Here is a 15370-nt window from a genome sequence, read left to right as displayed (position 1 = left end):
TGTGTTTCTCTTTAGTTGCGATTTTATTTTTTTTAAAAAAGGTTTTTCATAAATATCGAGTTCCGTTAATCCAATTACAGGTTTGATATTATTAATAAAAGTATCAATGTAGTTTCAAATTAGTAACACTCGATGTTTCAGTATAAGTATCCCATACTAAAAATTAGATCGTTACACAATATCTTAAATAAGAATATATAATAAATGCATTATTATTATTATTATTATTATTATTATTATTATTTTCTACCCAAATAGAACCGAACTAAAAATAATTTCACTCAAAATTCTTAATTTTTTATTGATTAAAAATATTTAAGCTCAGACCCACATTATAACAATAATATGAAGTATGTCCACCAAAAGTGCCCAAGATTACAAATTATAATTATTAACATTATATTAACTTAAACCAATTTGTATTGATTGAGTGGATAATTTATTCATTCATTTAAGTAAATGTCAAAAATTTAAATTTCATCATGTACAATAATTCATTAACAAATGACATACTTTTAAATATAATTTAGATCTACAAAAAATTAATCATTATCTTATGAAAAAAAAAATATATATTACATCAACTTGAGCTAATTATGCCAATTGGAGATGCAAACTGACAGTGATACAATGTCTCAAGTCCCAACCCCTCACAACATTAGAACACGTATTATTATATATTACTAATTTTACAACTAAAATGTATTATTTTTTTATTATAATTAAAATTAATTTTTTTATAAAATTAAAGAATTTTTTTCTTTTTTTTTTCTTTTTTTTTTTATCTTTTTCATTCTTTCACTCACTCTATCTTTATATATCATTATTAATGACTAATTACAAATTTATCGATCAAAATATACAGTATGATATTATCTAATTGCACTCAAATTAAATTAAAATTTAAATTAAAATATAGTTATATTATATTTATATATTACTAACTAATTTAATAATTAAAATGTGTCACATGACACTCTCTGTAAGACCTAAAAATTTTAGAAGATCTTATTAAGAGTTAATTTAGATTTATTTATTATTAAATATTTTAATCCCTAAAATTATTTTATTAAAAATAATTAAAATAAATTTTGATTAATTTAGTTTAAAATAATTTAAGATTTTATCTAATTTTATAATTATTGAATTATTTTCTATATTTAAATTATAATGTTTAATAAATATAAAATAATAAGAAATTTATATGATTTGGTTTAAATAATTTAGATTTTGAAATTTAATACTTTAATTCTTATAAACAAAGAAAATTAATTATATTATCTTATATTTTAAATTAGAATATTTAACTAAAAGCCAATCAACAAATTGATATTTAAATAATATTTTTAAAATAATTTTAAAGGATTAACTTAAAATTTAATTTAATATAATATCTCTTAATTTTATTAAAATTTAACAAAATTCCAATTTGCCTAAAAATCCCTAAATTCCCAATCAGAAACCCTAATTCTACCCTAGCCCATACCCACATTCACCGTCACTCACCTTACCTCCCTTCATCCAGACACACACACACACAAACACACACACATAAAGAGATATTATATTAAATTAAATTTTAAATTAATCATTTAAAATTATTTTAAAAATATTATTTAAATATCAATTTGTTAATTGGCTTTTAGTTAAATATTCTAATTTAAAATATAAAATGATATAATTAATTTTTTTTGTTTATAAAAATATTAATATTAAATTTCGAAATTTCAATTATTTAAACCAAGCCATATAAAATTCTTATTATTTTATATTTGCTAAATTTTATTATTCAAATATAGAAAATAATTCAATAATTATAAAATCAGATAAAACCTTAAATTATTTTAAACTCAATTAATCAAAATTTGTTTTAATTTATCTTTAATAAAATAAATTAAAATTAACTCATAATAATATTTTTTCGAAAATTTTGGGTCTTACACTCTCTTATTAAAATTTAGAAAAAATATTTTCTTCTAAAATTTGTAAATCTCATTTTTACATTCTCTTATCTACCTCTTTTTTTTTCTATTTCTCTCCATCCTTTTCACTTTATATATAATTTATAATTTATATTTTATATTAGTAATTTGATAAATCAAAATATGTCACCAGATATTTTTTATTATAATTAAAATAAAACTTTTTTTACCTTCCAAAATTAACAAATTCCCTTTCTCATTCTTTTTTTTATCTTTCTCTCTCTTTTCTATGATTCTTTATTTTTTTCTATCTTTTTGTTCTAAAAAAACAAAATTAATAATATAATATAATTTAAATAAAAAATATTATTATATATATATATTTTATTTAATTTTAAATTTTTATTACTTATCTTTCTAATCTATAATTTTTATTTTTTTCTTCAAATATTTATTACATATAATTTAAAAAAATACTTATATTGTGACTAAAAGTTAGAATCAAGATTCAATTGTTTAAAAAAAAATAAATTTGAGATAATTTTATAACTATCAATATAAATTTTTTATGTTAATATCTAATTATATTTTTATATATAAAAAAAAATATTATTTTTAAATAACAAACATAAAAATTAATTATTTCTATTTGTGCAATAGATTTAATACTTAATAAAATATAAAAATATACACGTTAAATTCTTTCAAAAATATTAAAATTAATTATTAGTAAAAAGTTAAACTCTTTTATATAAAAATAATAACTAAAAACTTTATTAATTTTTTTTTTATCTACCGAAATCTTTGGCTTCTTGGTCAACAAAATTTTTGTCCCTTATAATTTTTTATATAAAAAGTTTAATACTATAAATTTTGTGTTATAATCTATAATATCAGCATATATTTTAAAAAATACTAATTAGCAAATAAATACAGCCACGTCATTTAAGCACATGTAGAACAAAATAGCCTTCGTCACCATAGTATTGGCCAAATGACCATCCACCGGGGCCAGTGAGTACTATCTATATTCTATCCACACAAACATTGTAAAAATAAGCTTAGCTGTCTTCAGCACTACAGTTTTTCCAACCAAGGACTTGCAAGTTGCAATTATGTGACAACCAGCAATGAGCAAACGGCAACAGTTTTCACCGGCGGCGGCCAATGACCCCGCTTCCACAGCCACCGCCGACGAAAGAAAGAAAAGCCGGAGAACTCAAACTACAGCCCTGTCCCTTGACCACGACATCCTGTGTATGATCTTCGCTTTCCTCGACATGTTCGAGCTCGTTCGCTGCACTCTCGTTTGCAAAACATGGTTATTCTCTTCCTCCCTCTTCTCATCTTTTCCTAATTTTTAAGCCCTAGTATATTGAATTTGAACAATAACGGGCAGATTCATCACGTGCCTCACTGAAATTTTGCGTGTGTTTTTGTCGATTGGTTTTTATGAAGGAATGCCGTCATTGAATCTTTGTCGCTGCGAGAGTTTCATCGCAGGAAGCTGATGGGTTCTTCTGAATTCCCGAAAAAGCCCCTGAGGGTAATTTTTGCAGAAATGGCTATGGAACAGCATAGGTTGGCGCTTCAAGATGGTTCCTTTCATGTTGATCAATGGAAGGGTCATTCAACCAGGTAATTTCAACTTTTTGATAGCATGTACTTAATTTCTTGGTGATGTGCATATCTGCATATATGTCGTTCTGTTGTTACTATTGAAGGTAAATGGCAAATAGGTTTTTTGACCATTTTTAGTGGAGACACACAAGCCTCTACAAAACTTAATTTTTCAAGGTTCCTACCAGTGAAACGTGAGACACATAGGACATAGTTGTCCTTTTTTTTTCTTGTTTTTACATCTTAATCAGTTCAGTTTGCATAGTTGTTCTGATTCTTGGTAGACTAATGATACAAACACTTCTCAATTCTCACATACTCCCCGGTGATATTATGCAAAAGCTTTGTCTATACTTCTTGGCTCATAGTTTATAAGAGTAATTTTTTCATGAGGGTGGATTCTCTCAATTGGAAAATCCTCTTGACCATGTTAAGGGTAGAATTTTACCACTGATTTGATACTTTTTTGGATGCATTTTAGAACCCACCATATGACACTAGACACGGGTAACTGGATTTTGCAATTGGGAGTATATATTTTCAAATTTTCATAGTCAATACTAGTGCAATGTAAAAGTTGTACTGTTGTAGATTGCGAGTACAATTGTGAATAATTTTGTGAGAACATGACACTATGAAAGGTCTTATTATTTGGTATTGAGATAAATCATATTTGGAGGATGAGGAGTTGATGGCTATTTCCACACATTCCTGGCTTTCTTTTGTCGTGTTTATCTTAGCTGTATCTAACGGTGTTTATTTAATATTTTTCTCATCGTCATTGATAACAACTTACTTATGACAAGCTTAGAGCTGATAAGTTTAAACCTGAGGGGCAATGTTAAAAAAGCCAATGACTATATATACTGATACTGTGGTGTATCTATACCTAAGCACTCAAGCGATCAAACTATGCTGACTTACATTCAGCCTTCACTTCTCATTCTTTTCCATTTTCCTATGAAGTCAAGACTTATCTTTAACAACTTTGACTAGTACATTATCCATAATATGCCTCTTAGGATGTTTGTTATACATGCTTGCCAATCAAATGATCCTTGCGAATTTCAGATTCTTGCTTACCAAGAAAAAAAATACTAATGTTGTACTCATATGGAAATACTATTCTAGCTTCTGGCATTTTTCCCATACTCCAGTGATGTTCACTACAGTCATTCATGTTTGTCATACCATAGTGGGTTATACAAAAAATCTTTTAGTGATGTCACTCCAATTCAAAGAGTATTGTTGGATTCTCAATGTGAAATTCTGTATTACATGCCATCTTTTTTAGTTTTGTTTTGTCCTTTTCCCCCCTCCCCTTTTGGTGTGTGTCTGTGTGATATACATACAATACATCATTGGTTGGATGGATATTGATGTTCCCTGCTTGGATTTTAAATCAGGGTTGCTCAGTGCCGAATGAAAATGGGCACAGTTGCTACAGGTGTGGGTGATAAGGTAAATAAATACACTATTTGCATATTTCATTATTTTTACTGTATACTAAATTCTTAATGGATTATTAACTTTCATTTTTCTATTTATTTAACTTTGCTTATGGAAACAAAAAATTCATATATTGGATGTACTAAATATAAAGTAGGTTTATGACTTGAAAATTGTGTTTTTTAAAGCATGAATAGTGGTACCTCCTTATACAGCTTCACCTCTATATTAGACAATATGTGAAGATCTTGTGTTGTTGAAGAGCTGGTAGGGAAAATGGAAATTAAGAGGAAGGTTTCTATGTAATGCTCACCTCTATCCATATATATTTAGATGAAACTACGAAGATAATGTGAAAAAAATTGAAATGATGCATGCAGGTATAATCAAAGCTACTATACTTGTCCCTATAACTTTGTTATTCTTAGTAAAGAAAAAAAAAAAAGGTGAATGGAGATTCAACATAGATTATAGTGCATTAAATAAGTTAGCAGTGGCTACAAATTCCTGTAACTATAGATTTTGTGTTGCTACTTGCTAGATGAATCAAGCTGCTAGTGTATTATCTAATTTGGATCTTTAATAGGGTCATTACTAGATGAAGGAATGCGACATATTGACCATGGAACTCAATCCCTTGCCTCCCTATTGCTCTCCTAGTGTATACCCTTTTAATTATGATCCTGCTACAACAATATTTTGATATCCAGACAATGTTCTCTATTGTGTTCTTAGGAGATGTTACACCCATGGTACTTTCCTTTCTTGTACTTGTTTATGTTACTTCCTCCAATTAAGGTTATTTTGCTATTTCATTTTAGTTGAGTTTTACTTGTAGCTGACCCCACCGAGTAGTAAACGGGTTATTGTTGTTGTGATTGTTATTTTTTGGTTTTTATTTTTTTATTTTGTTTAGCTCTTATACTAACTATTCTTGTCATTCTGTTAGGTTATTCGTCTCTGGTCAGTAAACAGCTATAGATGCATAGAAGAGTACTCAGTACCAGCTATGCTTCCTCTGGTTGACTTTGATTTTGACGAGAGCAAGGTGAAATGGCTTGATGAATATTATATGTATTTTACTGTTTGTCTTGGAAGACATGATTCCACCTGTTTAAAATATAGTATAAGCTTTTGTTGGGAGTGGAAAAAATCTTAGTTACTCTCAAATTTTATCTCAAATGTTTAATTTGTTAATTCTTAATCCTTTTGCATTCCTTAAAGAAAGCACGATTATTATCTATGTTATCTTTTATTTGATATGAAGACTTGATAGTTGCCAAAAGAATGTAGACTTAACGTCAACCTTGTCATGGTAGTTGATCACAAGGTCATTATTTTATCATGTTCATGTATCTTTTGCTTCAAATTTTCTGTTGAATTTAATTATGATGTTAAACATCTCTGGGCCAGTTTCTATTTGCCATCATAAAAAAATGATTTCGTCAGTTCGTGATTATAGTTTCTTGCTTGCTTGTGTCTGTATGCTCTCTGATTTTATTTATTTATTTATTTATTTTTTGTCATGCATGCTCTGTGATTTCTGAAACCTCTTTAATTATCTGTAGATTGTTGGTCTAATTGGTAGTCGTTTATGCATTTGGAGGCGGAATGGGAAAAGAAGCATATTTTCTTCCCCTGAAGGTGCAGTTGTAAAAGGGTCATGCATGCGGTAAACAAAAATGAATGATCTGGCTATTAATTTTATTTTCTAAACTATTTCACAAGACAGTCAAGTTCTTCTATGCATAGGGTGAAGCAATGGCATGATATACAACTTGGCATCTATTATTAATGGTGGTACATTGCACCAATGATATCATGGAGTTAGAATGTTTATTTAAATTTTTGCATGGTTCTTTTTTTATGTTGTAATTTTTTATGATCATGGGACTTGAACCAATACTCAACGGCTAGAAATGACATGTTATGCAAATTTTGTTCTCTGTGTAGAGTGTAGACTATAGAAACTGCAGATTTCTGGTGCTTTTGGCGCTTCCTTCTGTATTTAACACTATGCCTATACTTGCATCTCCATTTCTGACAAGTTACTGCAACTCAATCTTGCAGTAACCCACCAATATGTCATTTCTAGTGGCTCTTTCCTGGAAAACTATATTCTACTTGTTACAATGCTTTCTCAAAGAACACTGCAGTTTCCTTCAAACATACGTGGGCTACTAAAAGTTATCAACCACATCTGGCTTTCTAATTCTCAGATGTCAACATACCCTTCCACTACGAACCCACACTATCTGCTACCTTCCGTGCTGCCACATTCAGAAACCTACTTCCAGCTCATCTTTCAAGAATTTTGTCTAGGAGTGTGCATCCTCTAGCAATACCTTTGTTTCTTTGTGACTTCTCTCCTTGAAAAGGTTTCTTCACCAGTGAGTTTAGTCCCACTTTTACCCTCCAACCAAACATAACCAAGAAATAAAAACGGAATATGTTTCTGAAACCAAGTTGACCGTATGTTTAGGACTTTATGATCAAGAGTCTAAAGCTATAATAAACAGCAAAGAGAAAAGAAAAAAAATAAAATCATTAGTTAAAACCTAGTAAAGGGCAACAAAGATAGACATAAACTTTTACATATAAGGATTTGCAGCTAGAGATCCTTGGCTGAATTTTCTAGAATAGCTTCTTACGCCAACTGTAGAGCTCTCTCTCTCACTCTCACACACACAGAGTAAGAGCCATGAATTACAATGCTCCATACTGGAAAAGTTTTTGTACAAATTGTTCTGTACTTGCAGCTATTTTGATCCAGAAGCTATGGTTGGATATGATGATGGGGCCATTCGTGTTTTTGACATGTACAGCAGGAGCTGTTCTCAAATAATAAGGTATTTTGTAAGAGAGAGTGTGTCCCCTGTGCCTCTTTTTATGTCCTAAAATAGTCAGCTGCGTTGAAAAGAATACAAATTGCATATTACGTGAATAGGGGAAAATTATAGGTTGATTTATGTGTAGCTTCAGTAACTTAATATGTCATCTAACATTCATCGTTGCAACTCTCTCTCTGCAGGATGCATTCGGCACCTGTAACTTGTTTATGTGTGAGTGAAGATCAACTTATATTGAGTGGCTCCACTTCGGGGAGTATTACAATTTCAGATCCTTACTCTGTCCAGCAAGTGACAACACTTAGATCAAGTGATGGCAGAGGTAATAGTTTATCCCTTTTAATTGGCTATTTTTGTCAGCATGATCTCATTCAGTATACCCAACCATTTCTTAGCACAAACACCTTTTGTGGTACCTCTTGCTGATAATTCTCTTCTGCTACTTGCTCATTTGTTCATTGTCTCTATTCTGAAGGCTCAAGTTTCCTATTTTAACATTAATCAATTCTTGTATTTTTAATGCTCTAATTAGGTTGCATACATTACACCCTTTGGGTGCGGCTCTTTCCCAGACCCTGCATTAATGCGGGAATTCAACTTTAACTGATTCCTCATTTTAAAGAGAAAGTTTGTCTAAGTTTTGTCAAAAACATACAAGACTGTATGAAAAATATGAAAGAAGCCCGGAAATAATGTAAAGAGTATAAATTCATCTGAAAGAATATTATAATAAAAAACTTAAATAAAACGTACTAATATAAAGAGTTAATGACATAAAGTACTACATAGTTATGTAAAAGCATTGGGGTTAGTTCATATTCCTTAATCAAGTAAATTGTAACATATTTTGTTATTTCCTAAATGTAATAGTGCTTAAACTAAAGAAGGCGCTTCTCGGTTTAGCGCCTCCTAGTAAGTAGTCAACACAATAAATAAATAAATAAAAGGTGCCACCGTTTTGAACAGTTCATCTGGGTATATAGTTTGGAAAAGGGTGATATTTTGGTAATAAGTTTTAGAAACAGTAGTATGTTAGGAAAAAGATTAAGAAAGAAGAATCCCTTCTGACTCTAATTGGGGTTTAAGAAAATGCTAGGGGAGTAAGGTAGAAGTACTATACATGCTATAAGAACGAACGATAGGATTTTAGTAGAATGCTGTATTCTGTTTTGAACCAAATATTTCAAAGGCATTATTCTTTCTGTGCTGCAACTGAATCTAATTTATGGTTTTCCTGTCAGGTATAAGGACCTTGTGTTTAAATCCCTCCTCTCAGCTACTGTTTGCAGGATCAGCTGTTGGATATACTTATTGTTGGGACCTTAGGTATGCAAACGATGCCGTAATACAGGCTAATTTTTGTTCATTAATTAAGCAAGGACATTGGACACCTAATTATGTGAAGCTAGTATAATATATATGTACATAGAAATCCAAAACTAAATGGTTTTAATAAAGTTTGCTTGGACATTCCTCTTGCCTAGTTGTATCATTCTGAAAAATTTAGGACCTTTTAGGCTGTGTTTGGATTCTGTCATTTAGAAAGAAATACATACAGATAGAAATAGAGACACGCACACGCACACGCACACGCACACGCACACACCTGCACGCATGCGCGCGTACACACGTAGAAATTGTATCTCTATCCTTCTCTCCACAAGTAAGCAAGTATCTGGCTGCACACTGTATTTTTATCTCAGATACTAAAATATCCACCCATTGTTAAGGTTTGGGCCTTGTTATTTCATCTTAACATAATTTTACTTCATGCATATACCCTTTGTGATCTGTTTTTATAATTTAACCAGTAACCACAGACTATTTGCTGCATTTTATTTATCATGTCCTGAACCTCTTTTGTTCTCATCACGCAGGACAAGGAAACAGTTGTGGGGCAAACGAGTGAGTCCGAATGTAATATACTCTGTGCAACATATGCGTGGTGACAGATCAACACTAGCTGTTGGCGGAATAGACGGTATCTTAAGATTTGTGAATCAAAATGATGGTACCATTGTTTCAAGTTGTATCATGGAGGATAAATTGATATCAAGCCCTTCAGGATCCTTTCAGAGAAGGAAAGGAAGAAGGTTGCCAGATAACTACCTAAATATTGATATCATTCCTACGAGTGCTAGACCTTCTATCACATGCCTAGCTGTCGGAATGAAGAAAGTTGTTACCACACACAATTCTAGTGATATTAGATTGTGGAAATTTACCTGAATAGCTGTACTTCATATTTTGCATAGTCAAAATTTTATGTTATTGGTTTGTGATTTGTCTTCTATGATGAGAAGTTTACCATCTCTTCACATGCAGTACACCATAAATTAAGTTGGTTAGTATTAGAGTCGTTATAGTGTAAAAACGGAGAACTTTTAATAAGAAAAAGAAAGTAGGTATAGAAAATGATTGTGTATGAAAATTATAATGTTCATAAAAGAAAAAAAATCAATGCCCTTTGTATATGATTAAATTGTCTAATCCTTTTCAGTAATTTATTAGATGATTTATACTAACCAGTAATTACCATTGAGGTTTGCTCTAATTATTCTCAGTCTCCTATAACTGATCAAAATTTTTTTTCCAAAGGTAGTAGGTTATATTTTATTAATCAATGAAAAATAAAATACAAGAGTGTCCAAAATAGAACAGCATAGTGAAAAGTGAGAATCTCCTAAAAAATACACTGATGATGGTATACATCCAATGGTGTATAGTTAAAATAAGAATAAACTAAAAAAAAAAGAAAGAAAGGGTAGAGTACTAAGTTAGTCCCTACGTTTGGGTGTAATTCTGTTTTGGTCTTTAAGGTTTAAAGTGTTCTATTTGAATTTAAAAAAGTTTCATTTAGCTTTAATGTAGTCCCACTGTGAGGTCAAAGTTAAATAATTAACGAAATATCCTACATGGTATGGAGAATAAGTACAAGCTCCAGAAGCACAAAATCAACGTGGAAGTATCAATATATTTATTTATTATTTTTCTTACAATTTAATGAAATATTTTCTATAGAACTAAGAGAATGATAAATAAATGTATTGATGCATCTATGATTGATTTTGTGTCTCTGGAGCTTGTACTTATTCTCCAGATTATCGACCTTGTTTTTATATACTGCTGCCATGTAGGACATTTCGTTAATTATTTAAGTTTGACCTTACGGTGGGACTACATTGAAACTAAATGAAACTTTTTTGGATTCAAATAGGACACTTTAAACCCTAAGGACTAAAACATGATTACGCCCAAATGTAGGGGACTAATTTAGTATTTTACCTAAAAAGAAAATAATAAGGTGAATTGTGTGAAATTATGAATTGTCCTCATGGGAACGACGAGCTAAAATGGAGGTTTTCTGGATTTCAGGAGTAACTTGACGGGGTTTGCAAGAATGGCAGACGACATTGAAGTACATCCTTTAAAAACTAACTGGTTGCCTGTTTTTCAGCGGTGCCAGCAAATGATGGCAAGCAATTGGGGGTTTCGATCAGCATTCTTCAATGAGTTAAGCATCTTCGTTGTTGCAATCCACCATGTCTAGAAATCATCAAAACTCTGCGAGGGAAGACAGTCTCTAAGGGAACTTTGAGACCATACTTCTTTACTTGTACAGTATAGAGCAAACAGTGAATGATCGTTTCTGTTGCTTCCTGACAACAGGGGCATGTTGGCTATGTAGATGGGCAGTAGTGGTGGATCTGAGCAAGAATCGGAAGGCGGTCATGTAGAGCTTTCTAAATAAATATCTTAATTTTGTGAGGCAAGTTCAGCTTCCATAGTTCAATCCATGACTTCTTCTGTTGCATATGATTAGGGCAAAGTTCAAGAGGTGAGTGGTGAAATAAGTAGCCGATTTTGTAACCTGAAGCAGTATCATAATGTTTGGAATCGTTCAAATCCCATCACAATTTGTCATGACTCCCATGAATTTTAACTGCAAGAATACTGTTAGAAACGTCTTAGGGAAATAATTCCTGAATGAGGCTCTGATTCCAATTCCTGTTTTCGGTAATTAAATCTACCATTCGTAGAACAAGATTGGAAATAACCTGTCTGTTTGGCATTGCCGAGATCATTAGAGGATACGGAGGAGGTAGCATGGATCCTCAAAGGTTCAGATGTTCTCTCCAATACCCACCGCCCAGTTAAGACCTTTTTCAACTATCTTTCGACCTTTCAATATGCTCATCCATCCCTAAGGAGGTAAGATTCTGCAGTTATAGCATTACCATTTCTAAAGTACTTTCCTCTTAGGATTTTGGATAATAGAAAAGTTGGTTGCGTTACCAATCGCCAATAATGTTTGCCTAAGAATACCAAATTCTGAATTCTAAGGTCTTTAAATCCAAGACCTCCTTCTCTTCTTAGGCGAGTCATAGTGTCCCAGTTAATCCAAGCCATCCATCTTTCAGATCCTTTTTGCTCTCACCAGAACTGAGAGAGTAGAGAGTGAATTTTTGAAATTAAACCATTAGGTAATTTAAAACAAGACAATGTATAAATAGGAATAGCTTCCCTGATAGCCTTAAGCAATACTTGTCTACCCCCCCGAAGATAAGAGATTGCGTTTCCATCCTTGGATTCTCTTTCGCACCTTCTCTTTGATCATACTGAACGAAGCCTTTTTAAATCTAGAGATCATAAAAGGCAAGCCCATATATTTGTCTTGAGCCTCAATGTGATTGATATTTAGAGAGTTAGCCAATTGTGTACGAGTAGTAGAAAGAGTGTTGTGACAAAAAAAAATATAGCAGATTTATTAAGATTCACCCTCTGACCACTGATGCTTTCATAAGAAGTAAATAAATGCAGAATGTTTGAACATGTCTCAGGGTTAGCCGTACAGAATAAGTTGGAATCATCAGCAAAAAGGAGGTGATTGACCTTGGGGCATCGCCTGTGAACCTGAATACCTTGAATTAGTCTGCTTTGTTCTGCCTTGTGTAGCAAGAAGGATAGACCTTCTGCACAGAAAAGGAAAAGGTAGGGAGATAGAAGGTCTCCTTGTCGGATACCTCTATTTGGTTTAAAGAAACCATAGGGTTGCCTTCCACAATGACAAAATAAGAAGCAGTTGTTACTAATTCTGGAATCTACATAATCCACCGGGAATCAAAACCAAACTTCTCCAAAATAAACAAAAAAAGTGTCATTCTACTCTATCATATGCCTTACTCATATCTAATTTTAGGGAATGGATCCTCTCAATATTTTTTTAACAATTGAGGAAGTAAAGTGTGATCTATTACCATTAATTTTATAAGTGAGACCAAGAAAAAACATAAGAGAGAGAGAGAGAGAGAGAGAGAGAGAGAGAGAGAGAGAGAGAGAGAGAGAGAGAGAGAGAGAGAGAGAGAGAGAGAGAGAGAGAGAGAGAGTAATGAAGGGTTAGAGATTACACTTTACTCCCTCAATTTTTTTTTAACAATTGAGAGAATCAATTCCCCTAATTTTAGGGCCATTTCAGTTATGAGCACTTGTTTTTTGTTTTTCAAGTAATGCATGCACTCATGGACAATTAAGATATTGTCAGAAATTAATCTGCCTTTAATAAAAGCGCTTTACGTAGGCTAATTAGTTTGTTCATCATACCCTGAAGTCTATGTACAATGATTTTAGATATAATATTATAAAAGAATGAAGATAGACTTATTGGTCCGACCTGAGTCATATCTTTAGCATCTGGAATCTTGGAGATAAGACAAATCTAAGTGTGATTAAAATCTTTCAAAATTCTGCTTCCTAAGAAGAAGCTCCTAACTGCTCGCAAAACATCACCACTGAGGATGTTCCAAAATCTTTGAAAAAATTTTGCTGTCATACCATCATCTCTCGGAGAACTTTGAGAATGAATGCTAAATGTAGCTCGTTTCACTTCCTCCAGAGTCACTGGTCTTTGAAGCCTACGATTCATAGAAGTTGTAACCTTGGCTTCCAAGCCAGTGAAAAAACATTTAGGATCCTCATGACAAGAGGAGGAGATGTCTTTAAAATATGCTTTTGCCACGGAAGCGATTCTAGCATTAGAAGTCGCCACTCCACCATTACCGTCATTTAGTTTCCAAATCAGTTCCTCCTGGTACTGTTTTTGAATTTCTGATGGAAGAAAGTCGTGTCATATCACCACACTTGAGCCATTTGATTCTAGATTTTTCCTTCTAATAAGATTCCCCATTTTGCAGTGCTTTCTCAAGTTTTTCTTCCAATTCTAAAATGATTTCACCTCTATGGATTCCTGATAAACGAAGTGCCTCTAATTCGGATTGTAATGAATCAATCTCCAACCTTGAACTAGATATGTTTTCTTGCTGCCACTTGACAATCTTATGCCGATATCGCATTATTTTTTGAGCTAGAATATACATGGCTGATCTTTCAATCTGTTCATGCCAAACCTCTCTAACAATCTGTCTTATTTCCTCATTGGAACACCATCTTTCTTGGAATTTGAACCATCATTTAGACCTCTCAATTCTCGGGTTAGAGTCCAAGAGAATAGGGGAATGATCTAACCCTGATTCTGAGAGTTTAAGAATTGATGCATTAGGATAGAGTTGCTGCCAGTCAACTCCTACTAGGAACCGATTCAGTCTCTCCTGTATTAACTCATCACCACTTCTTCTATTTGACCAAGTGAATAGTCATGGAACTGTTGAATGATTGGTGTTAATTCAGTAAGCTGCAACATTCTATGTTTGTCATTTGAACTTAGGTAAATACCTAAAACATCGCAGGGATCACTAGAACCAGTTGCCAAAACTGATACTGCAATGAAGAATCTACCATGCTATAAAATCTGGACAGTGTAGCCATATCTCCATGCCATTACCAAACCCCCAGATAAGCCATCTAGATCCACAATAAATCATTCTTTGAAACCACAAGATCTTAGTTTCACTTCAACTTGTCGAGATTGATTTTTTATTTCGCAGATAAAACCAACATCAGAAGAGTAGAATTTACAAATCCCTTTAAGATTGTGGATTGTCAGGGGTTTCTCCAAATCCCAATAATTCTATGAGATTAGCTTCATATTTCTCTAGGTGCCACTTGAAGGTTGGCATCCTTCACCGTCATATCGTCAGATACAATATCATTGAGACAATTTTTTTAAAGATATGATTGAGATATTTACCTCCACTCCTCCATTTGAAACCTATCATTGACTTTTTGACAAGTTGTTTCAGGCTTGGTTTTTTTACTCTCTTTTCTAGACTTAGTCATGGCACTATTATTTTGTTGGACATTATTCAGGGGATAGGATAACTCCAATAAAGTATTAGAAGAAGAATTAGTAACAGTAGTGTTATCATTGTCACCTAATTCATCCTCTTTTTCAGTTCAAGAACCCGAATTGACAGCATTGTTATCTCTGTTCTGATTTTTCTGGTAGTCTTGTATACTTTTTTTTGAGAAGCTATCAAAAATTTAGGAAGGTGGACATTTTTTCTTTGGTCGAACTGGAACAAAATCATCCCATGGTTGATTAGGATTGAAAAAAGACTCTTTTTTTTTTTTCAG

General features: G+C 32.1%; 1 protein-coding gene across 1 annotated transcript; it reads left to right on the top strand.

Annotated features, from left to right (window-relative positions):
* The first annotated feature begins 2854 nt into the window (after window positions 1-2854).
* LOC112769402 (F-box/WD-40 repeat-containing protein At3g52030) lies at window positions 2855-10133 on the top strand. Its single transcript, XM_025813916.3, has 9 exons — window positions 2855-3243; window positions 3381-3560; window positions 4949-5003; window positions 5941-6039; window positions 6560-6663; window positions 7751-7840; window positions 8023-8162; window positions 9082-9166; window positions 9718-10133. Exons 1-9 carry the CDS (start codon window positions 3053-3055, stop codon window positions 10067-10069), a joined length of 1296 nt encoding a protein of 431 aa, XP_025669701.1. The 5' UTR covers window positions 2855-3052; the 3' UTR covers window positions 10070-10133.
* The last annotated feature ends 5237 nt before the right edge of the window (window positions 10134-15370 follow it).

The sequence above is a fragment of the Arachis hypogaea genome, chromosome 18, assembly GCF_003086295.3.
Source record: "Arachis hypogaea cultivar Tifrunner chromosome 18, arahy.Tifrunner.gnm2.J5K5, whole genome shotgun sequence".
NCBI classification, from domain to species: domain Eukaryota; kingdom Viridiplantae; phylum Streptophyta; class Magnoliopsida; order Fabales; family Fabaceae; genus Arachis; species Arachis hypogaea.
Note: the sequence above shows the minus strand (reverse complement) of the source record. Positions and strands in the feature narration are given on the sequence as shown.